Source organism: Tympanuchus pallidicinctus, unplaced genomic scaffold, assembly GCF_026119805.1.
Source record: "Tympanuchus pallidicinctus isolate F22 unplaced genomic scaffold, pur_lepc_1.0 scaffold24, whole genome shotgun sequence".
Lineage (NCBI taxonomy): Eukaryota > Metazoa > Chordata > Aves > Galliformes > Phasianidae > Tympanuchus > Tympanuchus pallidicinctus.
In genome coordinates, this window is record NW_026294741.1 from 4,146,070 (window position 1) to 4,173,817 (window position 27,748).

Genomic DNA, 27,748 nt, shown 5'->3' on the forward strand with positions numbered 1-27,748 from the left:
GCTGTGAGATGTCGTCGGAAGGTTACAGAATCACTTTGGAAGCAGCAGTCTCGTAGGGCTGTGGTTGGGATGCGGCCCAGCTCTGCTTGGAATGAGATGACATGAGAGGCACACGTGTTTCCCTGCACCTCTGAAGTTCTTTCCAAAAGCACGTGGGGCTTGTAGGCAAGGTAGGTATCTGGTTGAGCACAGCCATGAAGGCACACCTCTGTCTCCAGGAGCCTTTGCTCCCGAAGCGTGGTTTTTATCTTGTGAGGCACTCACCTGATTTTGCTGTTTGACAGCGGGATGCTGCCCTCGCAAGGTGCCACTCTGAGCATTCAGCTGAAGAAATAATGGCGAGCCATCAAGCAGTGTGTGTGCAGCTGCCTTCCATTTGCTGAACTGGGACTGACAAGGATCCTAATGGACAAAAAGGCACTCAGAGTGCTTTTGGATGGCAGCAGCTAGAAAAGAGCTTGGGCTTAAATGGAGGTTTGAGCTGAAGTGCTTTGTGCAGCTCCCACCTCAGAGTGTAATGTTTCACTCGCTGCTTTCTGGTTCCTGAATGACAGGCTGAAGATGTGGCAAACGGCTTGAGGAGGAGTGGGAGGGTGGCTTGAGATTAAGAGGACGCAGGGAGATGATGGAGCTGTGGTGCTCCTGCCCTGTTCCTGGGTTTGTCCTGCCGAAAACACCGATCAAGGCCTGGCTTTGCTCTGTTGGGCAGATTTCGCCCCATTGGGGTCGTGTTTGTCTTCGGATACCAAAGGAAATGAGGTTTCTGCTGGTCTGGGAGATGCAGCTCTCACCTCCCGGCTCCGCACAGCGTTTCTCCCCTCGCTGCGTGGCCGTCGCGCCCCGGGCTTGGTCCCGTGCTCCCCACAGTTGGGCATTGACCTCTTTCCTTTCTCCACAGGGGACACTACACAGAAAATGAGATCTGCACAGTATCCTACCCCAGCAGAATTGGATGCCTATGCTAAGAAGGTCGCCAACAACCCCCTGACTATAAAAATTTTTCCAAACAGCGTCAAGGTTCCGCAACGCAAACACATACGCCGTACTGTGAACGGACTCGACACTTCGGGCCAGAGGTACAGCCCTTACCCATCTCAGGCCACCACGAAAACCGGCCTCCTGGCCATCGTCAAGTCTCCAGCGAAAGGAATCCTCAAGGACTTTGACGGCACGCGCACACGCCTGCTGCCGGAGGCGATGATGAACCCCCCTTCCACGCCGTACGTTGCACCGAGCACTTTAACCCACCCCCAGGCGCTTGCTCGCCAGCAGGCTCTCCAGCACGCACAGACTTTGCCGCACCCCCAGGGCATCCCGCAGCCGCAGGCTTTGCAGCACCCTCAGGGTATTCCGCAGCCGCAAAGCTTAGCCCACCCTCAGGGGATTCCGCAGGCGCTGCCGCACCCTCAGAACGTGCCGCAGCCTCAGGGCTTGCAGCATCCTCAGACCGTGGCACACCAGGCGCTGCAGCCCCCCCCGAACCCTTTGCTGCAGCCGGCTTTACATGGGAGCAGAAAGATGCCGGATGCAGACGCGCCGCCGAATGTGACCGTGTCTACCTCAACCATTCCCCTCTCTATGGCTGCCACCCTGCAGCAGAACCAGCCACCGGACCTGAGCAGCATCGTGCACCAGATTAACCAGTTCTGCCAGGCCAGAGCTGGCATTAGCACTACCTCAGTGTGTGAGGGACAGATCGCAAACCCCAGCCCCATAAGTCGCAACCTGCTTATCAATGCAAGTACCAGGGTCTCTACTCACAACGTCCCTACGCCCATGCCTTCCTGTGTAGTGAACCCTGTCGATCACGCCGCCGCTGCTATCCCTTCTGCCTCCGTTAACGTGCCCATGGTGAACATCAACAGGGTGCCTCCCGCCTACCAGAACGAAATCAAGTCGGTGGCGTGGAACCAGCACCAGCTCGCTCATCTGCAGCAAATGTGTGGGGACGCCGCCGGGCCCGCCGCGCTGGCGGGGAAGCACGCTCCGAGAGAGATGGCGGCGCAGGGTTTCCCTGGCAAAGCCTCCAGCTACCCTCAAGAACTGTGCATGGGCCAGTCCTTCGGCCTGAAGCCCCCCATTGAGAAGCCCACGCCCTCCCCTCCCGTCAACGGCCTGCAGGGACCCTTGCCGTACACCAACGGGCACTACTTCCAGCCCATGTGGAATAACATTCTGCCCACCCCCAACAGCGACAGCTCTGGCTCCCAGGACCTCGCCATGCCTTTCCACGGGGGGCCGCCGGCCGGAGCAGCGCTCGACTGTGCAGCAGGACCTCATTACAGAGCTGGGGCCGGCCCGTCCAGCCAGAACAACGTGATGCAGACCGTGGATTACCTAAGTGGGGACTTCCAGCAGCCTTGCTTCAGAGATCAGAGCGTGGCCGTGCTGGGAAAAGTCCATCGGCCTCCCATGAACCGAGCACCTGAACCGAGCGATAGTCGAAATCTTCATATTCAGCACCCAGGGTATAGATAGGCTGCAGTCACTTTCACAGACAAAATTAGAGGTTTAGTCTTAATTTTAACGAAGAAGCAAGGCATTTTTAACTTGCAAACTTGCGTGATCATTATAGTAACCGTTGGAAGAAGACATACTGTATATTTAAAAGCTTTGCTTACGTGTTTTCTCTCTCTCCTTTATGCATCAAATATTTAACATGCCTTTTGTTTCCAAGAATTTCATTACACTACTCCACGCCGCCGCTGTTTCCTCACCACAGAGTCCCCGTGCTGCAGCTCCTGCTCAGTACCCGCGTGCCGGACCCATGGTGAGTTGCTGCAGGGTTTCACAGCTGCATCTGTTGGCCATCGAGGTAGCATAGCTGCTTTTCCACCTCAGTTTCCTCCAAAGAGCAGCAGGATTTGTCAGGAAGCAGGGCTTTTCAACTCGAAAGCCCCGCTTCGTTAATGCATCAAACGCTGACCGTTCTCAGCATCCAGAGCCCTGTTCCGTGGGAGAGAAGCAGGCACAGAGCGAGCTCAGGGGGGTTGGGGCTTTGAGACAGGAAGAAGCTTTTTGGCCGTTGCTGAGGCTCAGTGTGAAGTCAGCAGGACAGGACAGGCTGCCCCAGGTGCTGCCTCCCTGCCCTTCGGTCACCGGCTCTGAGCCCCTCGCCGCTCTCAGGGCCGCTTGCCCACAGGGAAGGGCTTTCCTTAGGGATCCCAGCCCTGCTCACGGCTGGGTTCAGCAGCCAGGGGAGCAGGAGGTGGTGGGACCTGGAGCCCCGTTCCCTCCATCGGGGCAGCACGTTCGCTAGGCCGCTTCTCTCCGGGGCTGAGCAGCTCTAATGCTCCTTTCCCAGGGTCTCGGTGCCTCCCCCTCCCTCCCTCCCTGCTGTGACACTAACCACAAACCTCTGCTTCCCAGCATCCCTATCCCTTCCTAGAGCCAAATCTGTTGTAAGCAGAAAACCTCTCCCTTAACTCATACTTGAACATAATGATCACCACCAAGTTTGGAAATTAAAAACAGGCGAAAAGCGAAGCGCATCAATTCTTTCTCTGTACACTGGCTGAAAAGAAAAAGAAAAAAAGAAGAAGAAAAAAAAAAGAAGAAAAAAAAGGAAACTCCTGCTCTACACTGTAAGCTGTAAGTGTAATGTTTCTGTATGAATGTCGCCCAGTAGCGTGGGTCCGAGTAGCGTTGTGTGTGGGTGAGCCTCCCTCCCAGCCCCGGGGAAATGAAGCCTTAAGAACCTCCTCCTCCATGAGCACGGTGTGGGATCCTGATGGCACTGAGAGCAAACGAACCACAGCAGGCCTTCGCCAGCTCTGAAGTGGCGTCGGAGTTGGCAGGAGGTCACAAACCCATCGATTTGTATTATTTTGTTTCCATTTCGACGTGTGGCCCTGGGCTGTAAGGAATCTTCGGGGCTCAGGGCTTGAGCAGGGTGCTTTTCCCAGCTCCTCGCACGGCCTTGGTGCACTTCTGTCCTCCCTTCAGGTCTCAGTGTGCCGCTCTCCAGCAATGGCTCGTTAGCAAGGTTCATCAACTTGCCTGCAGGTGGATCCGACCACGTGTCGGTTTGTGTCGCCTCCTGTTTCGGAAGGAAGAAAACTTGCCTGATTGTGTTATGCCAAACGATAGCAACATGAAGTCCTAATTTATTGTTCATTAATCGTATTCCTGCAGTCTTTGTGAATGGTAAATATACATCTATGAAAGAACTGAGGTGCCCAGGCTTTTCGTGCAGCGTTTCTCTGATGGCGGGAGGCCGAGGCTGCGCCCCAAATACTTTTCTACTCAATAAAACCTTGGCGTCTCCTCTCTTATCCTGCTGCAGTTTGAACCCAGGGCGGCGGTGGTGGCGGTGGCTTCCGGCAGGGGGGGTCAGAAGGGCTTCTCAGCCCCCCCAGCCCTGTGCTGGGAGCAGAACAGAAGGGGTGCAGCACCCGGAGCTGGAATCGCTCAGCATCGGGTGCAGGGGGGCGGCTTGGGGCTGAGAAAAGGTGGAGGGGATCCACGAAGGGGACTTGGAGCATCTGGAGACCCGGCAGCAGGGAACCAAGGGGGATTTGTCCCCTCACCCGTGAGGACATCGCTGCAAGAAGGGAGAGCAGAACGGCGGCTCCGAACCGCGCGTGCTGGGACCAACGCCTGCCGTCTGATTTCCCAGCCCTCCCCCGTCCGTCTCAATGCTCCTCCAGCGCCGCGAGGCCGCGTGGTAAAATCGACTGACCGTATTTCACCTTATTCATTGAAGCCGATTTCGAGGCAGTTGGGTCCAAGCCGTGAATTCCGTGGGGGTGGATGGCCGCCGTCCGGAGAGGTGCCAAATCCAAAGCCCCACCGAACGCCCGCGCCCTCGGAAGGAGGAGGAGCCGGGGAGGGCAAAACCCACCGGGCTTTGAATAAAGGCCGAGAAAAGCGCTTTTGTCTCCGTTTTGTCCTTCTGACGTCAGGGCCGAGAGGAGAAGCGGGGATGGAGGAGGTTGCAGGGAGAACCGCGCGGCGGCGGCAGAGAGACGGGCTGCGGGACGGGCTGCCGTGGGCGGCGGGGCGGGGAGGCACCGGGAGCGGACACCGATAGCGGCTGTCGGCCACCAGTAAGAGATGATAGAGGCACTGATACGGGGTGAGACCAGCTCGAAACAGCAGCTGCCACAGTGGGGCAGCATCGGGCACCAGCGTGGGCTGGCAGCGCGCACCAGGGGCAGTGGGTGCGGATCCAATCGTGGCTGACAGTGAGGCCAATGGAAGTGCTGGCGCTCGGCATCAGAACGGCGCTGGGTTCATCCCGCCGTCAGGACTCATGTCGACACGCCACCAGCGCCGTGTCACCACCCCAGTGCCACCACCATCACCCTGCCCCCCTCACCTGCTCTCTCCTGGTGCCCCGATGGTCCCCACAATAACCCTGGCACCATGCAGTGTCGCCGAGCAGTGAATTAACTGCCTCTATCTGCTGTGGGATGGGGGGCAGGGATTACAGAGAACACAGAGCCCCCCCGGACCACTCCCTGTGCAGGGGACACGAAGGAGCTCCTAATAAATACAAGAAGAGTTTATTGAAAAACAAAAAAGTCAAGGAAGGAACACTGGGGTAATAAATAACCAATGCGTGCCGGGGGGGGGGGGGGGGAGGCACCAGCTTACAAAATATGGCTCTGGGCAGCGGGGACCCCAAGGTCCCCAACAAGGCTGGTGGTGGGGAGCGAGGAAATGAGGGGCACAGCCCCCCTGCAACCCCCCTCCCCCCAGGGCACCTGAGAAGGGGCAGCGGGCTCCCAGCCCCCAGCCCCGGGGTTCAGCACCACGGACAGCACCGCGACGTCTTGCCCCCCCCCCCCCCCCCCCCCCCCCCCCAATTCCGAGGGGCTCAGGAAAGGATTTTCTGCGGGATCTCCACCGCGGCCCTGATGAAGATGGCGTTGTCCCGCACGTAGTTCCTCTTCTTGATGTCCTCGTGGGAGATGAACTTGGGGTAACCAAAACCCAAGGTGCTTTCATCCAGGGACCCCCGCGACGCCCCCGGCTTCTGGAAATTCTTCCAGTTGGGGTCGGGGTGGAAGGTCTCGGTGATGTGTTGGGGTTTGGAGAGCGACGGGTCGCTCTGGTCCAGCAGCGAGAAGGTGACGCGGTAGGAGAAGGGCCACTCCAAGAGGTTGTCGTATTCACCCGGCAGCACGCGGATGTACACAGACAGGTGGCTGTTCTCGCCGCTCCCGTTGCCGTTGAGGAACGCTGAGACCTGCAGCTTGTAGCCGTACTTATGGGTGTAGAAAGGAGGGCTGAAGAACTCGTAGTTGCTGCGGGTTTTGGCCTCCTGCAGCTTGCGGGCGTAGTCAGAGATCTTCCAGATCAGGGTCCCATCGCTGCTCACCGACAGCTCCTCCACGTCGCGCCGCAGCTCCAGGATCTCCTGCCGCTGCCGGCTCACCAGGGCGCACACCATGCCCAGGTGGGCCTTGGTGCTCTCCTCCAGGTGCCGACCCATGGCCAGCTTAGGGCACTGCGAGGACCGTGGGACTGTCAGCACGGGGAGCCCGTGGAATGGCACAGGAATGGTGGGGTGGGACACGTGAGGATGGCGATGGAGGGGATGGCAGAGGGATGCCACAGGGATAAGGGATGGCACACAGACATCCGGCTGGACAGCAGCGATGGAGGGATGCAGGACAGGAAGGAGACACCATGTGGCCAGAGGGATGGGACGGAGCAGAGAATCCGAGGCTTGGGTTGGAAGAGACCTCAAGCAATAGACTGCTCATCTGCTTGGATGCTCCAAGCAGTTGGAGCAGGGACACCACAAGCAATAGGATGCATGTCAGGGACAAGAGCTGTAAGGATGCTATGGGGCACAACAGGACACCGGGACAGGATGGAGACATCAGCACGGAGCTGGGAATACTCACCCTGTGCTTGCAGCCTGCCTCCTTGAAGGGACACAGCAGCATGGCAGTGCTGCAGCTCTCCTTCAGGTGCGTGGGCACATCCTCCCGGGCGATGTTGGGCGTCCCACACTGGTTGGGGCAGGGCACAGGGTACCGGGGACACTGGTACTGGTGGTTCTGGGGACAGAAGCTGGGTGTTACTGGGGCTGAGAGACGGCGGGGTGCCCCCCATCCCCACGGCTCCGTCTCACCTGGATGGTGTCAAAGACAAACTCCTTGGCACAGTAGGTGCAGGGCTGGGTGCGCTTGGGGCACTCGGCCAAGGTGTGCTGGGACAGCAGGCGCCGCATCATGCGTGCCCCACACTTGTTCTCACAGTACACGCTTTCCTGGGGACATGTCCCCTGGTGGCCCTGGGGATAGAAGCAGCGTCATTACAGCCAGCTCCATCCCCACGGCCAGGCTCTGCCCCTCAGGGTGCCCCCAATCCACCGTGTCCCCAGCAGCAGGATGTCCCCATCTGTGTCCCCACGGTGCCCTACAGCCCATCCACATCCTCCACAGCCACCTTAAACCCTCACCGCAGCCCCATCCAGCCCACATCCCCACACATCCCCCACAGCATCTCCATGGTCACACCGTCCCCTAGCGGCGCCCACCTCGAAGGCCTCCCCGGTGAAATCCCCAGCACAGAACTCGCACTGGACGCGGCGTTTGGGGCAGCCGTGCTGCAGGTGCTGGGGCAGATCGCGGCGACTCAGCTTGGTGCTGCAGCGGTTGGGGCAGGGGATGACGTTGAAGCCGCAGGTGCCCAGGTGGGCCTGGGGGAGGGGGGTGCACAGGGATGGTCAGGGTCAGGGTAAGAGGTGCTGTGGGGAGGTCAGGGTAAGGGGTGCTGTGGGGGGGTCAGGGTTGGGGTAAGGGGTGCTGTGGGGGGGGTCAGGGTAAGGGGTGCTGTGGGGAGGACAGGGTAAGGGGTGCTGTGGGGGGGGTCAGGGTCAGGGGTGCTCCCTGCCCGCTACCCTACCTGCAGGTGTCGGATCAGCCCGCTCCAGCGACAGCCCTCCTCGCTGTGGATGCAGCGGATGGCCAAGCTCAGCACTTGGGCTTCCAGCTCAGGGTCGGGGTAGATCTAGAGGTAGGTGGGGGGGGGGGGGAGCGAGCTGTGGGCACAGTGCCCAGGGCCAGAATCCCCCCAGCCAGCACTCCAACAAGCGCCCTTTGTCAGCAGCGGGTTTCCGTTTCCCATTGCGCAGCACAAAGAGCTGTTGATCCACAGCAGCGCCGTGCCAGGCACCAGGGCCGGGCCAGAGCCACAGTGGGGCAGGGGGACATCCCTGCTGGGCTCACCTTGGCGTAGTCCAGGGGCAGCTGATCCTCGGGGCACTTGAAGACGCCTTCGCTGCAGGAGAAAGAGAGAGGAGTCAGAGACGAGGGCTGACACATCCATGGAGCCCCCCGGTGTGCCAAATCCAGCCCTCAGGGAGCCCTAATCCTGGCGGCGGCCACTCCATCTGTCGGGGCTGGGAAATGCCCCCGCCAGACACCCCCCCCCGGGGGCAAGGCACCATCTGGAGCCCCTTCACACGCCCCGGGATGGGGCCGGTGGGGCTGCCCCATGAGCTGGGGGCCAACAGCTGGGCGCCAGATGTGCAGCACGGATGCAAGGCCCCATAGGAAGCTGCTCACCAGGAAATGGCCCCGGAGAGGTGGGGCGGAGGGGAACGTGCGTGGAGCAGGGTCCCCACCATGCTGGGAGCACCCCAGTGGGACAGAGCGATGCCCCCCAATGGGATGAGTGCCACATTTCAAAGTCATCACTGAGACACAGCTGGTGAACACCGCCCCGACGTCACCGTGACCCACAGAGGGATGGCATGGGGTGGGGAACGGGGACAAAGCTGAATGGGTGACCTGGCACAGCTGGCCGGGAGCCACTGTTGTGGCACCTTTGGGCACTGCCCATGGTGATGCACAGCCAGGACCCTGGTTCTGGTGGCTGGGGACACAAAGTCCCCCCTCCCCCTCATATCAGACCACTCCATGTGCCCTTGGCACGAATGGGGCTGCCAAGATGCAGCAGTGACCAACCCCACGGTGCCACCCGGTACACAGCACTGGATTGGCAGTGCACACAGCGACACCCCCATGGCTGCTCCCCCCTACCCCCCCCCCCCCCCCCATGCCCCACCGCTGGGGACCGAGGAGCGCTGGGGGTCCGACGCAGCCCTGCCACGTGCCCCGTTGGGGCGGGGGGCCCACGATCCCAAGCGGGCCGGGGGTCCGGGCGCAATCCCCGACGCGGCCGCCCCGTTGCTCACGCTCCACCGGGCAGGGAATGTGCTGAGGCAGCGCCGGGGGCACCGTCCTTCCCTCTGACCTTCACGTCGAGAAGGTGCCCCCCGCCCCCCCCCCAACCGCCCAATCTTCTCCCGGCTGCACACTGGGGGTCTCCCGCCGTCCGTCCCCGGATCCCCACGGCCGCGGGTGGGAGCGCGGCGCGGCTCAGCCTGGCATCGGCCCCGGGAACGCCCGGTTTCGCAGAAACCACCGTGTGTCCCCCCCCCCCCCCCGCCCCTCCCCGTGCAAAGGTCGTCGGTGCGGGGCGAGGCTGAACCGGAGGCGGCGGAACGCGGGGAAAAGGCCACTCCACGCGCGGATCCCCCCCAAACACAGCCGTAAGGTTCGGGGGTTGTGGGATGGGGGGGCCCCACCGCTTCCTTCCTGCGTGGCCCCGGCAGGAAGACGCCGGGCTCGGCCGCCTCCTCCTCCTCCTCCGAGCCCGAAAGAGGCTGTCACGCGTGGGGGGCACCCACGAATTCCCCCGTCCCCCTCCAACCCTGCAAACCCCGGCAGCACCCAAAGGGTTCCCTACGTGACGTCGGGGAGGGATGGTTTCAGCGTCGGGGGGGGGGGGGGGGGGAGGGGGTAAAGGGGCTCACCTGAGGAACTCCTGCAGGCAGGTGTCACAGAAGCGGTGTCCGCAGGTGGAGACCCGCACGGGTTCCCGCATGGGCTTCCCGCACAGCGGGCACAGCACTCTCCGCCGCGGTCGCTCCAGCAGTTTGTAGTCGTAGCCCGGCATCGCGCACCGCTCCCGGCCCCGCGACGCGCACCGCTCCGCTGCCCGGAGCCGACTCCGCCCCGGGGCGGCGACAACCGCAGCGAAACCGCCCCGAATCCCGCACGACGGGCGGGGAGAGAACGGGGGTCAGGGGCACCGCCTGGGGCTGCGGCCGGGGCTGCCCTGATGGGGGATAGGAGAGGTTGGATGGGATGGGGGAAAACGGGATGGAGGCGAGTGGAGTGGGATGGGGGTGAATGGGGAGGAGTGAGATGGGATTGTATAGGATAGAGTGGGATAGGATGGGGCAAGAGGAGATGGGGTTGGATGGGATGACCTGGGAAGGTTGTATGGATGTGTGGGATGGGGTGAAATGGAATGGGACGGAGCGGGATAGGATGAGATGGTATGGAATAGAGTGGGGCGGCGTGGGGGGAGATGAGATGGGGTCGTATAGGATGCAGTGGGATAGGAGGAGATAAGAGAGCGGCTAGGGAGAGACAGAATGGGGTGAGGCGGGGTGGGATGCAGAATAAAGGGAGATCTGTCCCAGCCCCCTCCTCGCCCTCTCGGAGCTGAGCAGCATATGGAAACGTTCGCCCCTTTTCCCCAGAGATGAGCAGCACCAGCTGACGGGCTGCCAGCATGCGTTCATCCCTCCCAGCCCCCGCACGGGCAGCAGCACGGCCACACGTGCTGGCAGATTTCCATTCACACGTGGAGGAGGAGGAGGAGGAAGAGCTCAGCCTCTCCCCCTTGTCGCTCACCCAGCAGACAGTAAAACCCCCACTGGCAGCGCAGGGCGGCCTTTGTCCCAGCTGGGTTTGCCCAGAGCCCGAGGCAGGACTCAGAACCACGCTCCATACGGGGCCGTGGGGCTCTGCTCCCCCCGCCAGGCTTTATGAGCTCCGTCTCTTTGAAGTTTTTCCTTTTCTAACCTCGCTTCAAGAGCACCTCAGCCTAATTAGCCCGGAGCTGACAAAGCCATCCGAAGGCGCTGCGGGTGCCAGCAGGACGGCACCGAGGTGTCAGACCCTGCAAACAAAGATCCCCTCATTTCCCCCTGTCCCCTCGCTCACCGTGACAGCCGGGCGTTTGGCTCGCACTCTGCTGCCACTCCACCTCCGGGCAGGGCGCTCAGCTTTGTAGAAGCAATTTGTCGCCCATCCCCGGCGGCAGGTCCGTCCCCAAACCCATCTGGGCTTCCTGCAGCAGCATCCCTGTGCCTGGGTTCGCATAAATGAGGGGATGGAAAAGCAACGCTTCTAAAGCTGAGGTGGAAAGGAGTGCTGGGAAAGCTCCCTCCCTGTTTTGGGGGGACGTTTTCCTGCAGAAGAGCATTGGGGGAGAGGCTGGATGGACAGAAGCTGCCCTTCTGCAAAGCCTCGTGGGAACGGGGCCGGGAGCAACAGAGGGGTGCCACAACCAAACGAAATCAGCTGAGGGATCAGCAGGAGGTTTGGGCTGTTTCCTGCTGACAGCAACGGCCCGAGGTCAGCGGGACGTGTAATCTTATCAGGCACGGGAACGAGCAGCCCGTGGATCCTGCCTGCACGCCGCCCTCAGCCTTTTCCCGCAGGAAAACCAGCAGACCTCTCGCTGCTGGGGCTGCACGGAGCAGGGATTCTCAGCCCGGCGCATCGCTGCTCCGTCAGCGCGAAGATCCGAGCTCTGCGCGTCGTTTCCTGCGACAAAACGAGGCTCAAGAAGGGAGAAGCCCCGATTCCGAGTTTTCACCAGGAGCGGCTGCAGGGAAACAAAGCAGCCGACGTGAGGAATGCAACCGGCCCATTCGCTGGGGCTGCTGCTGCCTGCGGCACACGGACGTGCCTCTGCTTGTCGTTTCGAGAGCTATTGTTGCTCGGGGCCGGGGGCCTCTTTGTTTCCTTTACCCTTTCGCCAGGCTCGGTCGCAGCCCGCTATTAAATTATTCAAATCATCTCGCCGGGCTCCGCAGCCGAAGCGAAATCCCCAGGGCTGCAGCCCTCGTGGCAAAGCCGCGGCCCGGCACAAAGCTGGGCTGCTTCTCCCCTTTCCCCGAGGTGAAAGGTGCCAATAGCTGAGCCGGTGCCACCTCCAGCCCCAGCAGCGCGGTGCGAAGCCGTAAAACAAGGCTTTGCTGTCAGCGCGGCGGTGGGGACGGGGGGCTCAGCCCTGCTTTGGCAGCCGTGGGGCGGCGGCACGTTGATGCCGCCCCATTGACGGGGCAAAAGGGGGCAGGGATTTGTGTCCCAGCCACCTGCCGGCCCCGGGGAGGCTGGAGCAGGAGCCTGCTGGTCTTGGGCTGTATTTGCAGTGGGGGAGCCCCCAGGAGAGGCTGAACGCAGCACAGCTAAGAGGGATCTGTTTCTGTAGGAGTTGGTGGTGCTCACAGCTCAGCACGGGGAGAAAAGATGAGAGTTCAGAGGGAATTTCACCCTGCCCTGCAGTTGTCCTGGTCCCCAGGTCGGTCTGGAAGCTGGAACACCTTCCCCTGTAAGCCGGAGCACAAGGCGAGTGCCAAGGGACTGGCAGAGCCTTTGAACACACGTCAGCTTTCTGGGATAGCAGGGTGTAACCACCTGAAAAGGCAGCTCCACCAGAAACAAAGAGGCAGGGAAAAACCCATTCACCCACCCAGCCAGGAGCCAAGGAGGGAGGCCGTGTCTGCAGCCAGGGCTGCACACGCCTTTCCTGGCCGGACAGGACCTGCTCTCTTCCCAGCCAGAGCCTGGGAGGCAGAGAGAGCAGGAGAGCTGCAGAAATTCATTACCTTCCACATGACAGAGGGATCGGTCGGCACCTACCAGAGCTTGACAAGGTTTCCCTCATTGAAGACAGGAAAGGATCACAAAAATAATTAGAGAGATTCCATCTCAGCCAGCTTATGAAAGCACTGACTTTATACACAACGGATTGGCAGCGGCACAAAGATGGATGTGAAAGGCAATGTCAGATCAGAGACAGAAGCTCATCAGAAAATGGCCCGGGGCAGATGTTAAAAAATATATATACAGTAAAGGAGGGGGGAATAAAAGCAGGAAAGGAAACGACCCTTCTGGTGATTAAAAAAAGGTAACTCCTGGCTGTGGTACAGCGATATGCCCCCTCCTGCCTGCAGAAAGGATCCCTGGTGGAAACTCATCATCTCCCTGTTGAGATCTGGGTTCAAAAACTTCAATTAGAGACAAGCACTCGCTGCGTTTTGCTGCCTCGCGCTCGCTGGGCCTGGAGCCAGGCAGCAGCAGGATTTAAGGGGCCTGAGGACAAACATCAGCTGGAGGATGCTCAGCTGGGCTCCTGGGGCTGCAGGAGGCTGTAATTGGAGAGCCCCAGGCAGCACTGGGGGAGCGGCAGTGCTGCACAAGCGAGAGGCTGCTCGCCTGGTGTTAGGCCAGCCGTGCAGGGCAGGACCCTTGCAAGAGTGATGAACAGCTCAACAAATGGGCAAAATGCTTGCAGGGGGGATGGGAAAAGACTGGTTTGTCTAATTAGAAAAGAGGTTTGCTCTTAGTCACCCAGCACAGCGCCTGGGGCTGTAACTCCAGACGCTGCTGCAAAGGCTGACAGCTCTCTCAGACAGCGAGCTGTCAGCCTGGGCTTTGTAACCAGAGAGTTTCCACGGGGAAAAACAACCTCTGTGCTCATCACAGCGGCAGAGGAGAGCCCTTCTGCACCTTCCAACAGCCCAGAGACCCACCGAACACAGGCACTTCAGGGCCACAGCAAACCTCACTGACCCCCGAGAGCTGAGAGCTCCCAGTTGTGCAGCAGAATCTGGGGAGTAGGGGCAGCCATAGGAGCCTGCAGCTGTATGGCAAGGCTGGATGCCATCCCTCTCACTGAGGTGGTGACTCTTCCACGGCAGCTGAAACACAAAAGGCAGGAACAGATGAGCAATGCAATCTCTGTCCTGTTGCCCCTGTGGCAGCATTAAAAAACAACCAAACACCACCACAGAGCACAAGCAGGAGGGATTAAAATATCTCAGGGTTTGCACCATCCTCCTCCTCTCCAGCTTCTCCCAGCTATTCCAGGCCTGTGTTTGCAGTGGAGTTGAGAAAAAGGTGCAGCAGTGGCCCCACGATAAAGAGGGCACCAGTCCAAGCCACTCACAAACAGTGCTTGGCTGCACGGGAGGAAAGCGCCGTGCAGCCCCAAAGGTGGAGCTCAGCTCCCAGTGCCAGCACTCCCTGCCAGCTCCTGGTCGGTGCTCAAAGTGGCAGTAAGACCAAACGTGTCACCAGCCACCAGCTCGTGCTCTCTCTGGAGAGGTTTCCAGGCAGACTGAGCTGCGTGGAAGCCCAATATGAGAACTTGGAGCCCTGTTTCTGCAGGCCTGCAGGTGGGAGCTCACAGCCCAGCTGCGGAGCCACTCCAGCAGCAGAAGGGGACTGCAGCCCGCAGCCTTCCTGCAAGAACAAAACACTTTTATTCCCACAACAAACACCCTGCCCCAAGACTCTGCCTTTCCCTGTCCCCTCCGTGGCAGCACACATCACGTGAGGGCTCAGCAGGGCCGACTTCACTGTGCAGGGGCAGCCAGCCGGGCCTCCTCCCCTGCAGGGCGTAATTAACCTCCTTGAAGTGGGCTGGGACTGGAATCCCACAGCCCAGTGCAGAGGCCATAATCAGACCAACAGAGGAGGAAGAAAGGCCCCCCTCCAGCAGTCTGGGCCAGGCTCCCATCTCACACCCAGGCAACGGAAGGGCAGGTCACGCCATGGGCACGTTTTAACCACGCAAGGATGCTACTTTTGGCCCGAGCAGAGAGGAACCACAAAACCAAGGCTATCTTTTCCAAACCACAACGGAGAGCCAGCAGCCAAAATGACGCCTCAAATCTCAGCTTCTATTTCAGCAGCAGCAATTAGAGAGCTGCTCTTTTTGGCAACTCGCTGGACAGTCAGCATCTCAGCTCCCCACCAGCTGCAGTCTGGCCACCCCCCATCGTCTGGCAGCGTGTGAGCCTGCCTCTCTGCTCCCCCAGGGCAGTGGAAGAGGCAGTGTCACAGCCCCGTGTAGCAGAAGGGGAATGTTGATGTGCTTCAAGTTATTTCTGCTCATCTGCAGCTCTAGATGGACTAGAATAACACATAGCTTGTGTGCCAGGGTTACTCGGTACAGCATCATCTCTGGCTGGGACCTCACAGCAGGAATCCCAGTAGCAGAGCCCCCTACTCACGCTTTACAGCCAGCAGCGTGTTCCCATGGCAGCAGGCTACAGAGGTCACCACGTATGGATGTGTCTCCTCCAGCTGCACAGGCCGTGGCGTTCCTGTCTCCTCATCCTTCCTGCCCAAACGTCCCCTGGCTCCTTTCCCCCAGGTGCACACCTCACCATCTGCAGAGGGACACAGCTTGCTGCACACACAGCTCCTGCAGCCCTCACCAGGACGCGGGAACTTCAGCCTCACCTGCTCCAATAGCCACAGTGAAGGCATCCCCACAAGCTACCACAGCAACCTTCATGGCCTGGAGCCCCACAACCAGGTGGGGCACACGACTGTTGCGGCAGGAGTTGGTGCCCAGCTGCCCGTGTTGGTTGCTCCCAAAGGTGTAACAGTGGCCAGAAGCTGATGAGAGATGAGAGAAACAACCGTATGTCACCCAAGGATGCACAGAAACCCCTTTGCTCTCTGTCATGCTGAGCATCCTGCTCCACAGTGCTCCAAAACTGGGAGCAGGGTGTACTGAGCCTCTCTCAGCTCTTTACCTACAGCAAAGGGAAGCAGGAGGAGGAGGGAGAAAATGCAGTCCCTTCTCAGGGATCTGGGCACACACCTGTGACTGCAGCTGAGTGTGCTGTGCCAATATCAGCACACACAACTGGCTCTTGGTTCAAGGGGGCTGACTGGGCACACGTGAACACGGTGGCCTCCTCTACCTGCTCCTCTGGGGAAGGTTCCTCTGCTGAGCTGATCCGATCTAAGCCCAGCTTGTTACACCTGCAAAGAAAAAAGCATGGCTCAGAACTGGCTGAATCCAACATCAAATCCTGCCTTAGCAAAGCTACACCCCCAGCAACGAGCAGGATCTCACAGAAATGTCTTCTAGAGACTCTCGCTCCTGCTTCAATGGCAGACACAGGAGGGGTCTGGGGAAGCTGCAGGCAGGCTCTGAGCTCTCACAGATCCTCATTTCCCCTACCTGTTGCTCCCACAAGCAAGAATCTGGTTCTTCACTGTGAGGACCATGGAGGAATCGATGCCGCAGATCACCCTCTGTGCCTCATGCTCTGCTGGGACTGCTACCTGCTGGGGGGAGTTATGGCACTCCAGGGTACCCAGCCCAAGCCGACCTGGCAGGAAAAACACAAAGCTGTCTCCAAGAACTCATTCTGGGACCTGCCACCACGAAAGGCAGCAAAACCAAAAGCGCAGGGACCTGATCTGCACTGAAGTGGCAGGGACCCACCGAGCCTGGCACATCTGGAGAGAATCACAGGCAAGTAGGGCCAGCAAGAAGCATGGAAACAGGTGATGGAAAGCATTAGCCCTGTTCTGCTAAGCAGGCATCTCTTACCATTATCCCCTCTGCCCCAGGCAAACACCTCCCGTTCATTGGAAACTGCCAGGACGTGAGATGCACCACAGGCCACCTGCACCATCTCGTAGCCCAGCAGGGCCTCCACAATCTTGGGCTGGCAGGGGAAGAGCAGCAGCCGTTAGCCGAGACCTCCCAGCCCGCCAGCCTGCTCCCATCCCTCCCACCCTGCCCCCCCAGCGCAGCACAGCACTGGCAGCATCCCAGTTTTCATCCAACACAAACACCAGAGAATTTTTTGTTCTGAACAGTCTTCAAAGGCTTGGGTTTGTTTTTTTTTTAAAGACTCTACGTGCACGCAGCACAAAAGATAATGCAAACATCTCTAGGGCGGAAGAAAGCAGCCAGCACCATGGTTTGGAGAGCTGAAGGGTTGGGATTTGCCCCCCTGCCCATTGGGGGAGTGCCAGGGGCGGTTAACGCACGCTCTGAGCAGGCAGGGGCTTGGTGCAGGATGCATTTGGCTCCTCTCACGCAGAGGAGCTGTGAGCCACCAGCTACACATTCGTTAGGGTGTGGAGAGACCAGGATCTCCACGCTGTGCCCAGCCCCTGCTGTGACCTGCTGTTAAATCTGACACCTCGCCACATCGAGCCTCAATCTCATTATGTTCTTCAAGTGAAAAGCGCCGTTTGCTGGGACTTGGCTGCAACTCCCAGTTGGTGTCCCCCAGCATTAAACACTGAGCTGCTCTGGACAGTGCAGGCACAAATGAGCCAGCTGACCACAGAAACAAACGGCACCAGTCCCTAGGCTTCAGCTGGCAGCCATTGGCTGCTGTCACATCCGAGGGCAGGAGAGGAAGAAGCTGGAAAGGAGCAACGGGCTCTCAGCCCCGCTGCTCCAAGCCAATCGGAAGCACACAGCTCTTCTTTAAATACTGGCTCTTTTGAAAAATAACTTTTCTCAGTGAACCCCGGCAGCTGCAGGCCAAGAGTGAAGCAGGCAGGTGTGTGATTGGAGGCAGGCTCCAAGCTGGGAGCCTGCCAACAGCAACCACAAGGCAGCTCTTGACTTCCCCCACACTCAAAGGGATCATTGTGTAGGGGGGGGGGGGGGGAGAAGAGAGAAAGAGAGAGGCAGGTTGGGCCTTTTAAAACCCGCAGTGATAGGGAGAGAAGGGGGAGGGGGGTGGGATGCCAGAGCACGCCTGGGATGCACACCCTGGAGCTGGGACGAGCTGCCTCACGTGGCGGTTAAAGCACAATCCATCCTGACTCTGGGGGAGCAGCAGGCCCAGCACCCTCACAACAAACCTGGCTGACATCCGTGAAGTTTCCGTGCCCTAAACAGCCGTTACTGCCACTGCCAAAAGTCATGATGATCCCCCTGTCTGGAAAGGCAGAAAGAAGTCGTGTTACTGGCACACATGACGCCCCGCGAGGCACACACACAGCCCACAGGGCTGGCCATGGATCCCAGGACAGGCTCTGCCTGGCCCCACTGTGACTCATAACTTGCTGGGGGCCCCCCAAGGCCTTCAACAAACTTCCAGAGAGCAGCAGCCTCGATGCACCACAACGCCTCACCAAACAAACATCAGTTGATAACAGGAAAGGCCTGTGATAACATTATGGCAGCTGTGTACGCAGGAGCTGCAAACTCCACAGTCTGTCAAGGTGCTCAATACATGGGGTGCTCAGCAAGCAGCCGTCCAGCAGAGCAGCGGCAGGAAATGCCATGCAGAGGAAGGACAAACAGACACCTATGAAGTCTGCCATCTGCATATCTGTCATTTACTGCCCTGGCCTCCAGCAGAAGGGCAAACAGGGCTCCCAAAGGACCCCTGGGAAGGCTTTGCTCTCCAAGCACAGCCTTGGGCTTGTGTACGTACTCTGCTCCCAGCCAGCTTCTGGCCCACTCTTCAAGGGCTTCAGACCCTGCCTTCCTGCAGCAGAGGCTGCAGGAGCTCACAGGCACCCATTCATGCTGCCTTCTTGCTGCAGTGCCAGTCACCATTAATCACTGCTCATGTCACACTCACAGAGTATGTGACAGAGAAAGGCTGAGTCTCCCCAACATTCCTTGCACTGCAGGCCCCACTGTGCAAGCCAGTTCTGTCTTCAAGTGACACCACTGCTAGCAGGACAAGAAACAGAAGGTGTCTGTCTATGCCTTGCCCATACCAGACTGACCTTTGTGACCCAGCTGAGCAGCATGGCATCATGCCTGCAAGCCACAGAGGTCTTCACTTCATCTCAGCCCAGTGCATCTCTCGGGTTCCTCTCTGAACAGATATCCCAGGCTGTCACACTGGGACACTTCCACAACTTCCCAAGGCAGCAGCTCACCTGTGAGGCAGGCAGTGAAGAGATCCCCGCAGGACACATGTTTGATGGTCACACCAGACTGGCCCTCCAGAAAGCGAGACACAAACTGAGGCTGCAGCTGCTCAGTGGCTCCTGGCAGAGAAGGGCCTCCTGCAGCACCCATCGGGGGAGCCTGGAGGAGAGAAACCGACCAGCTCCTGTGCCTCGGTGCAGCAAGGGCCGCGTGCGAGAACTAAGATAAACACCTTCCCACGGCTGCCTGTCCCACGTCCCCCATTACTCACCTCCCACATGATAAGCCTCCCCGATTTGGTGACCCCAGCCTTCTGTGTCCTGCCAGCAGACACCTGCACCACTTCGGTGTTCAGCATGGGCAGACGGAGCGGGGTGGTGATCCCACTGCCCCACGTGTAGATGGACGACAGGGGAGGAGGGATGCCTGTCCTGGCTGAGCCACCTCGAACACCTGTGGGTCAGACAGGAATCAGAGCGGATTGCTAACTGTCCTCCCACAGAAAGATAAAGCCACCATCCTGCTGGGTGCCAGCGCAGCTGCTGGGCTGCCAGCAGGGCCAGGCCAGCTCAGAGCACTGGTCCAAGGCTGGCATGAGACTGCTGGGGAGCTCAGTGCCAGGGCTGAGGGAACAGCCCCTTGTGTTTCATCCCAGAGCTGAGGGGAGCAGCATTACAACAACTCTAGCTAATTGTTAACCGATGCCAGCTGCACTGCCCTGCTCAGAGAGGTTCTCCCTTGGCACCCTCCTCAGCTCGTTCCCAGCCTTTACAGTAGAAACTGCAGAAACTTGATTCAAAGGGTCAAAACCTTAAAGAAGCAGCTGGAGAAAGACTGCTGTTTGGTCCCCAGATCTGAGGTCCCTGGGGGCTCCTCCAGTGCTCATGGAAGGCAATATTTCTCAACTTCTTCTCTCCAAACACCTCTCCAACTCCCTGTCATCCAACGGAGAGGGTGCTTCCAAATGGGAGTTGTGTTGAAGGCCCTGTGCCAGCACTCACCCCTGGGCCTGGCACTGCTCACTCGTCCCCCCGTCCGGCTGTGTGTCACTGTTTGCACTGGAGCCAAGGGCTTTTCAGGCCTGTCAAACCAAAATCCAGTCCTTACTGTCAGCTCGGCCCAGAGGTCCTGCAGAGCCCTGTATTGCAGAACCAGGCAGAGCTACAGCAAAGCCACAGCTGACCAACTCACAGAACTGCCTTTGGCAGGTGTTTTAAACCACCTGAGAAAGGGAAGTTGGTGTCAATTTTCTTCCCCCTGAGCTCACAACTCTCCATTTGCAGTTACTGCTGCCCACACCTGCTGCAGCCACAAGCCACAGGGCCAGGCTCAGCTTGCAGCAGCTGTACATTTGGTAACCCAGCATAGGGTCAGCACTCTATTTGGAGTTGACAGCATAGACAGTGAGCTGGTCTGACGTGTTGTGAGCCGTGGCAGTCCCTCCCAAGGGAGACAAGTGTGGCAGTATCACTTGCCTTCTCATTTTAACACTTCCTACATCGGTGTAGAGGTTCAGAAGGGGGCGAATGCAGATGGACTGGGCCATAATCTCATTCAGCTGAGGCCGCTTGGAAGGATCCAGGTTCAGCATACTAAGGATGAGCTGGCGCAGGTCAGGGCTGTATCTATCTGATATTGGGGCAAACGTCCCGCTCATGATCTTCAATACTAAGGCAGGAAGATTCTGAACAGAAAACAAAAGAGATACAATGGCTGGGAAATCAGAAGCAAGACCAAGGGGCAAAATGTCTTCAGTGCTGCCCTCTGCCTTCACACCTTCAGGCTCAGAGAGGAGTGATCCAAGCACGTATTTTCGCCTCTGAAAGAGACCACAGTTCTCTGCACTACATGTAAACTCTGTCTTGTCTTACCGCAGCTTCAAAAGCCCTCTTGAGGCTGGTAAGTTCATAGAGCACACAGCCCAAAGCCCAGATATCACTCTTCTGGTTGTAAGGCTTCCCTTCACAGAGCTCTGGGGAGATGTAGCACGGAGTTCCCACAACCTAGATGAGACAGATAAATCTACCATGAAGCCGTGAAAGGTAAAAAGGAGGAAGGAGAAAGGCTCAGTTTACAGCCCGGAGCACAACCAACCAAAGCTTAGGGGAGCTGTGTGTTTGTGTGGCTGACAGTCTCAGTAAAAACCACGATGATTTGCCTTTCTGGAGGCCTTGGTAACAAAACAGCACCGTGTCATACAGATGTAGCCTACTGAGAGTAGGCCACTTCCAACCTTGCTGCCCACAGCTGCTTTCCAGAGACTTTCATGGAGCCAAGACCAGTGTTTCCAGCCTGCTGCCATGGTGGTAAGTAGCTCCCCTGCAAAGCTGGGCCACCCACCGTGTAGGCTTTACTCTTGCTGCTCAAGATTTTGGAAATGCCAAAGTCTCCAATCTTGACAATCATGCGATGCTTGTCCAAGAGGATGTTCTGAGTCTTCAGGTCACGGTGCAGGATCTGCTTGGTGTGCACGTGGTGAAGAGCCAGGAGGATCTGCACGAAGAAGTGTAGGATGGTGTCCTCATCCAGCAAGGAGTTGCAGCGTTTATGAATAAACTCTGCCAGCGTGCCTCCTGCAAAGAACAACAAAGGGATATCAGCAAGGGTGGCTGCACAGGGCAGCACGATCTCAGCCTCAAAATAAAGGGATTTAGCTGCAGCATCTTAACAAGACAAGTGCATGGGAAAGAGCATGTCATGGTGGGACACAAAGCACGTCCTCCAGTGCTCCTGAGACTATGCAGAGAACAATGGCAGCACAGTTGGTGGGACGAAGGCACAGGGAGAAAGAAGTTGCTGTTGACATATTGTCAAAGGCAGCAGGAAAAAGGAACGCTAAAATTACAGGTCCTGGAGCCCTGTCAGGACACAAACCTTGATGGCAGAACAAGATAAGCCTGTTCTGCAGAACAGAATTCTTGCAGTCCGAGAGGCCACGTGGCACTGAGAGGCCCCTGTCAAGAAGGGTAGGTCTAAATGCAGGTCTCCTGTGAAACTTTTAACAAGCCCTCATGCAAATCTTAATCTTAAACTCCATAGCAAATCTCATCAGAAATTGCACCTTCCCACGCAGAGCTGTGGGACTGACAGCGTGGCCAAGAGCTGACAAACAAGTGAAACCTAAACCAAGGGTGGATGGTAGCAGGTGTGTCAGAAATCTTTTCATTTCTGTTAGGAGTAGGCACAAGACATAAAACCACAGAATGGCTGAGATTGGTGGGGCCCTCTGGAGATCATCAAGTCCATCCTGCTACTCAAGCAGGGCCACCTAGAAACAACAGTCCAGACGTCTTTGAGTACCTCTAGGGAAAGAGACTCCATCACCTCTCTGGGTTACCTGCGCCAATGCTCAGCCACTTGGTTCATGGCCAACTTGGTGCCCAGCAGGACCCATGGAAGCTTTTCTGCAAAACAAATATAATGGCCACATCTGCTCAAGAAAGCCTTATTTTGAATCTCTGAGGACCCAGAGCGCAACATGGAGCCAAAGCAGCCTGATCCATGAGGAAATGAATGCCCGGCATCCCCTGGGCCTGCTGAGGAGACACTGCCAGGCGTGAGGGTGCATGGGGCCCACCTGGAGCATACTCCATAGCAATCATGAGAGCCTTGTCCTCCAGGAAGTTCTCATAGTACTCGATGACGTTGGGGTGGCTGAGCAGCTTGAGGACCTGGCACTCGTTCTGCGCCGCCAGCCGCTCATCCTTGCTCATCTGCTCCACAGGGATCTGCTTCAGGATGACCAGCTTCTGGTCGGCCTTGCGCAGACACAGGTGCACGATGCTGCAGGGACAGGGCCTCAGCGGGGAGGGACGGGGCCTGGCCACCAGCCCTGGGTGACGAATAGCCCCCGTCTCTCCATGTCACTACGGTAACAGGGCCTGTTTCCATCCCAGAGTAGGGTATGATACACCCCCCCAACCCCCCCGTCACCACGGCAACAGCCAAGGCCAGGCCCCCACCCCAGGGTGCCACACAGCGGCTGACCCTCGCGTTGCCACGGCAACAAGGCCCAGGCACCCCCGTCGCCATGGTAACAGGGCCTGCGCCTCTCACTCGGGGGTGCCACAGGCCCGGCGCTGCTCCCCCCCCCATAGTAGCAAGGCCCCCCCATCCGCCAGGCCCGGTGCTCTCTGGGGCCGCCCTCACCCGAAGGCCCCTCTCCCCACCACCCGGATCCGCTCGTATTTCTCCATCGCTCCCCCTTCTAGGCCCAGGCTCCTCCCGTCTCCATGGAGACGCTTCCGGGTTCCGCTAAGGTGGCCGCGAGAGGACAAAACACTCATTCCGCGTCCGCCTCCTTCTGCCCAGTGTTTTGCAGGTCTGCGGGAGCCGCGGCCCCTCTTCAGCCCCACCTTAATGGCGAGGGGAGTTAATCTGTAACCCGCAGCCCTGCGATGAACGCAGCGAGCGAGCTGCGGGGGCCACGGCCGGAGCTAGGAGCGGGATACCACGGCTGTGTGCGGACAGCAGGGGGGGCTCACACCGGGGCTCTCGGTTCAGCGCTTTGGCTGTGAGCAGGAGCGAGGCCCAAGCCCTGGCTCCGTTCCCAGCTTCTCCCCACATTCCTGGGATGACTGGGGACAATGGGAGGCGGGTGCTGCCCTGGGGGGCCTCCCCGAGGCCGAGACCCCGCGCGGGGTCAGCCACGAACGGGAGGGAGTGGGCGCAGCGCCCTCAGCTCTGTACCCGCAGCGAAGCACGGCCGGCCAGCCCCGAGAATGGGGCAGCCGCATGCGGGGCGGCTGCTCCAGGGCGGGGGACGGGGACAGCACTGCCACCCCCGGGCCGTGCCACGGGGCCATGCTGCCACCTAGCGACACCGAGCTCTGCTCGTGGGGGGCACCCAGGGCATGCACACCGCGCCCGGGACACGAGCAGGGCCCACGCCAGCTGCACGTCGCACGCCTGCAGTCAGCATCCCAGTCTGACACGTGGTGTGGGTGTGTGCAACGCTCAGCGCATACACACAGGTGTGTAACGCCCACCACAAACCACGCAATAGCGCTCCATACGTCCACGAGCGATGCACGCATCCACAGCATGCACGCACGCTTTAAAACCCCACGTGCAATGGCCGGTTTGCACACACACTCGTGCAATGCCCACACAGACGCCGCAATCGGTTTCAGCATGCACACCTAACGCTTACACACCCTGCGTGCCACCCCTGCCTTGCACACGCGTGTGCTGCACCCACTCGCCCAGACTGCGCGCAATCCCCACGCACATGCGCAGAGCTGCCGATGGGCGTGTCCGCAGGCGAAGCCCCGCCTCTCTTTCTCGTGGCCCCGCCCCTTGGCAGCCCCGCCCCGCGCCCGGCAGCCCGCGCCGCCGCGCGCCCCGCGCCGTGCCCCGGAGCTGGGCGCGATGGGCCCGGGCTGGCGGGCGCCGTCGGCCGCCCTAGTGGGCGGCAGCGTGGCTTTGTTCGGGGCGCTGAGGCGGGCGGCTCTGGCCCTGCCCCGACCCGCAGCCGTGAGGAGCCGACCCGGGCGCGTTTGGCGTTGGAGGAATCTCCTCGTTTCCTTCGCACATTCTGTGCTCGCCGGGCTGTGGGCCCTACTCAGGTATCGGGGGTGGATGGGAGCTCGGGGGGTGATGCCGTGGGCAGCCCGCGCACGGCTCTCCCACAGCCCGGGAGTGCGAAACACCGCCCGCTTCCTCCCTGCGCCCCGTGGCAGGACTGGGGTCTTAGGGCCGAACCCCCACAGCAGCGCTCTGCCTCAGCCCGTTTCCCTCCCCGCAGCCTTTGGCAGTCCCCGGAGCTGCTCTCCGACATCCAGGATGGATACAGCGTCTCAGGGCACCTGCTGGTCTGCTTCTCCTCAGGTGAGCGCTCACTTGGTCCGGGGCCTCTGTGCCTCCACCAGCAGGAAGGATCCCCCTGGGTACAGCTCTCCCTGCTGGCACTCCAAGTCCCTTCTTCTCCCCCTTCCCACTCCCGCTCTTCTCTTACCTTGCAGGCTACTTCATCCACGACAGCCTCGACATCATCTTCAACCAGCAGTCCCGCTCGTCCTGGGAGTACCTGGTGCACCATGCCATGGTGAGTGTGGCTGTAGGGAAGGTGACGCTGCCCTGTGGGGAGGTGACATGCCACCCCAGGGCTCAGCCAGCCGGGAGCTCTGCCCATGCCTCACCCTGCCTGCCAGGTGGGTTGTGCAGGCAGCAGGCAGGACGGCTGCCAGCATCTGGAGACAGCCAGGCTGGGAGGGCAGAGCTTCCCAGCGCCGTCAGTCCTGGGGGAAGCAGCTCCTGGGACTGGCTTGGATGCTGTAAGGGTTGTAGGATCTCGCAGGGAGGCATGCAGGGCGTAGGGTGCTGACCTCGCTGTGCCCCGCTCTGCAGGCCATCTCTGCCTTCGTCTCACTCATCATCACGGGCCGCTTCCTGGTGGCGGCGATGCTTCTGCTGCTGGTGGAGGTGAGCAACATCTTTCTCACCATCCGCATGCTGCTGAAGATGAGCAACGTGCCTTCCCCGGCGCTCTACGAGGCCAACAAGTACGTCAACCTGGTGATGTACTTCGCCTTCCGCCTGGCGCCCCAGGCCTACCTCACCTGGTACTTCGTGCGCTACGTGGAGGTGCAGGGCCAGGGCGCCTTCCTGATGGCCAACCTCCTGCTGCTCGACGCCATGATCCTCATGTATTTCTCCCGCCTCCTGCGCTCTGATTTCTTCCCCTCCCTGCGTAAGGGATCCGCTGGGAGAGATGTGGATGGTGAGAAGTTCCTCATTGACTGAGTGAGGCGCACGCGCGCTGGGGACCGGGGCTCTCCGTACCTGCTCTATGTGCCTTAGGGCTCGCTCCTTGGCTGCGGGCTCTGCGTTCACCCACTCTGCTGCCTATAAGCTGTACCCTGCTGGAACCAGCCCGACAGCCTCGCCGAGCCGTGGGGATGCCACCAAAGCTGGGGGCACGGCCGATGGAGTCGCAGCCCAAGCCGGCTTCTGCGCCAGCGCGGCCAGGAGCGTCTGTGAGGGAAGGGCTGAGCCTCACCCGTGGTGGTGTTGGGTGTGCTGTGCATTAAATGGGTCTGGTTACTGCTGCCGCAGCATGCCTCAGCTGGCTCTTGTGTGGGGTAGAGTGGTGCTGGGGGGAAGGATGATGAGGTGGGAGCATGGGAAAAGACGTTATCCCAGCTCCCTGGAGAGGATGCAGTTCTGTAACTCACTTGGGTTTAGGGAGCCCCCAGGGATGCTTGGTCCCAGCGCTCCCACAGACCGTTCCCCCTCTGTTCATTTATTTTTCCAGAGATCCCTCAGTGCTTGACATCCCTCAGCCCTGGGGCTGTGCAAGGAGCAGGTGTGGGGACGTGGGGCACAGATGAGGGCAGCAGGAGTGGTGCTGAGCCCCACTGCAGTCCCCAACCCTCCTGCCTCTGGGCTGGCGGCACAGAGCCTGGCTGGGCTGCATGACTCACCCGGCAGCCACGTGAAGTGGAGCTGGCATGGGAAGACCGTGTGAGGCCACAGCTCTTCCTGGAAGATTGCTGCACACTCAGTCCCCCCGGGGTTGCCATCACCAGCACTGTGCAGCTCCAGCCCCCTACGAGCACACCTGACTGACTGCAGTGGCAGCAGCCCCTCTGGAAGCAGGGGTGCAGCTCTCTAGGGCAGCAGGGCCAAAGCTAGCCCAGGCAGTCCTGTGGAAAACCAGTGTGTTAGGAAGGCAAATCCTGCTGATGCGACAGCTCCAGGATCACCCTGGACTGGTATAAGCAGCAGGGCTTAGAGGGACTCCTGCCCAACCCCTGCTCCAAGGCAGGATCAGTGCTTACCCACACCATCCCCAGCTCACGTGGACATGGTGCTGCAGGTCGAGTGGAAGCAGGGGGGACTCAGCCCACCTCCAGATGGCTGGGAAAGCCCCACAGTGCCAGGTACACCCGGGGGGCACTGGTTTTGTCGCTGGCACAGGGGGCTGCATGCCAGGAGCAGCCCGGCAGCCAGAGGGGAGATGCAAAGTGTGGGATCACACATGGGCTGGGTGGGAATCTACTCACGTTCCAAACCAACCACTTCACTCACCCCCTCCTTTCTCAGTGCCAGAACAGAAGCAAGCAGGCCCTGAGCTGAGCTGCAGGGTCTCTTCCTGCCCCAGCAGGTCCCAGCTCTACCACTAAAACATCCCAACCACTACACCTCATCTTCCTATCTGCAGCTGAAGCACCAACTCAACCTGTAAACACTCTGCACAGTTAACTCCTACTGTTCTCCCTCCTGATCACCTTCCCCCTCTTTTCTCCCAGCACAGTGATCAGCCTATGCTCACACCACTGCAGCAGCGTAGAAGGGTCAGGGATGACCAAGCTTTCCCTATCCTCCAGCTGTACAACAGCACTGGGGCAGCTGTGGGTCAGGCTGGCTGCCAGCCCAGAGCAAGAAGCACAGGGAAGATGCACACTGAGTGCCAGCCAGATGCAGCCATCAGGCTAAGCTGAGGCAGGGTCAGGGCAGATTGCAAGTCATGCTGAAGTGAAATCCTCCCCAGCCCAGCCTCCACATGGCCACGGAGGGCTGCAGGACATACCTGCTCCTCACTCCATGATAAGGCTCTCCAAAAAGAACTCATTTTACTCAGAGGGGTAACTGCAGCTCAGCTAAAGATGAGGCACAGGGCTCAGCTAATACCTACAGAGCCCCTTATGCTGCTTGTCCCCTTTCCACAGCGCTGAGGCCACAGGCAGGAGTTTTAGGCAGGTGGCTTCCAAAAGCCAGAAGGAACATCAGACCCAGCCCCACGAAAGAGCACATCTGACCCAGGTCCCTGCAGTGCTGTGCAGCTCAGCCCACAGCAGATCTTTATCCAGTCTCCAAAGCAGCGGCAACCAGAACAGCCTCCCCTCGCCATTCACCACTACTGAGCTCAGGATTCCACCACTCCCAGAAGGCATGAAGGGAACCTGGTGTCCCACCACCCAAAAATTCAATTGCCCCAGTCAATATTTGGTCACAGCTTTCTTCCCTAAAGCCAAACTACACACTTCATGCTAAGTATTCCTACAGGCTTATCCGCGCTTCGCATCTACTTCCTCCT

At 59.4% G+C, this 27,748-nt stretch overlaps 5 protein-coding genes and 1 long non-coding RNA gene across 11 annotated transcripts in view; 4 read left to right on the forward strand and 2 right to left on the reverse strand.

Moving 5' to 3' along the window:
• The window catches only part of FAM222B (family with sequence similarity 222 member B), a 29,930-nt gene extending 25,058 nt beyond the window's left edge, over nucleotides 1–4,872 (forward strand). For all 5 annotated transcript variants that reach the window (XM_052688715.1, XM_052688716.1, XM_052688712.1 and 2 more), the window contains one exon: nucleotides 899–4,872. In XM_052688715.1, the coding sequence (XP_052544675.1) occupies nucleotides 899–2,478 (1,580 nt within the window). In that variant the 3' untranslated portion in view covers nucleotides 2,479–4,872. The remainder of the gene's footprint in view (nucleotides 1–898) is intronic.
• Nucleotides 4,873–5,491: 619 nt separating this feature from the next.
• Nucleotides 5,492–10,150, reverse strand: TRAF4 (TNF receptor associated factor 4). Its single transcript, XM_052689270.1, has 7 exons — nucleotides 9,779–10,150; nucleotides 8,187–8,238; nucleotides 7,864–7,968; nucleotides 7,496–7,657; nucleotides 7,088–7,249; nucleotides 6,858–7,013; nucleotides 5,492–6,454 (listed from the first exon to the last, which is right to left on the reverse strand). Exons 1-7 carry the CDS (start codon nucleotides 9,919–9,921, stop codon nucleotides 5,822–5,824), a joined length of 1,413 nt encoding a protein of 470 aa, XP_052545230.1. The 5' UTR covers nucleotides 9,922–10,150; the 3' UTR covers nucleotides 5,492–5,821.
• Nucleotides 10,151–10,416: 266 nt separating this feature from the next.
• Nucleotides 10,417–27,748, forward strand: part of BLTP2 (bridge-like lipid transfer protein family member 2) — a 69,296-nt gene continuing 51,964 nt past the window's right edge. Inside the window, exon 1 of the mRNA XM_052689265.1 lies at nucleotides 10,417–10,679. Coding sequence (XP_052545225.1) covers nucleotides 10,546–10,679 — 134 coding nt within the window. The 5' untranslated portion in view covers nucleotides 10,417–10,545. The remainder of the gene's footprint in view (nucleotides 10,680–27,748) is intronic.
• LOC128083741 (uncharacterized) lies at nucleotides 10,690–11,840 on the forward strand. The gene is made up of 2 exons (XR_008208168.1): nucleotides 10,690–11,393; nucleotides 11,467–11,840. It is a non-coding gene; the product is annotated as an uncharacterized LOC128083741 (long non-coding RNA).
• On the reverse strand, nucleotides 12,754–22,932 carry NEK8 (NIMA related kinase 8). 2 transcript variants are annotated; one of them, XM_052689268.1, is made up of 15 exons: nucleotides 22,858–22,932; nucleotides 22,286–22,491; nucleotides 21,049–21,281; nucleotides 20,580–20,711; nucleotides 20,184–20,392; nucleotides 19,710–19,789; nucleotides 18,980–19,161; nucleotides 18,717–18,867; nucleotides 17,682–17,758; nucleotides 16,405–16,522; nucleotides 16,030–16,180; nucleotides 15,664–15,827; nucleotides 15,297–15,455; nucleotides 15,065–15,223; nucleotides 12,754–13,747 (listed from the first exon to the last, which is right to left on the reverse strand). In XM_052689268.1, the coding sequence occupies exons 1-15, from the start codon at nucleotides 22,902–22,904 to the stop codon at nucleotides 13,719–13,721; spliced, it is 2,097 nt and encodes a 698-aa protein (XP_052545228.1). In that variant the 5' UTR covers nucleotides 22,905–22,932; the 3' UTR covers nucleotides 12,754–13,718. The 2 variants fall into 2 exon arrangements, with proteins under 2 accessions (XP_052545228.1, XP_052545229.1); XM_052689269.1 differs by having other exon boundaries at nucleotides 22,878–22,917.
• On the forward strand, nucleotides 24,046–25,763 carry TLCD1 (TLC domain containing 1). The gene is made up of 4 exons (XM_052689277.1): nucleotides 24,046–24,275; nucleotides 24,455–24,537; nucleotides 24,672–24,754; nucleotides 25,057–25,763. The coding sequence occupies exons 1-4, from the start codon at nucleotides 24,079–24,081 to the stop codon at nucleotides 25,450–25,452; spliced, it is 759 nt and encodes a 252-aa protein (XP_052545237.1). The 5' UTR covers nucleotides 24,046–24,078; the 3' UTR covers nucleotides 25,453–25,763.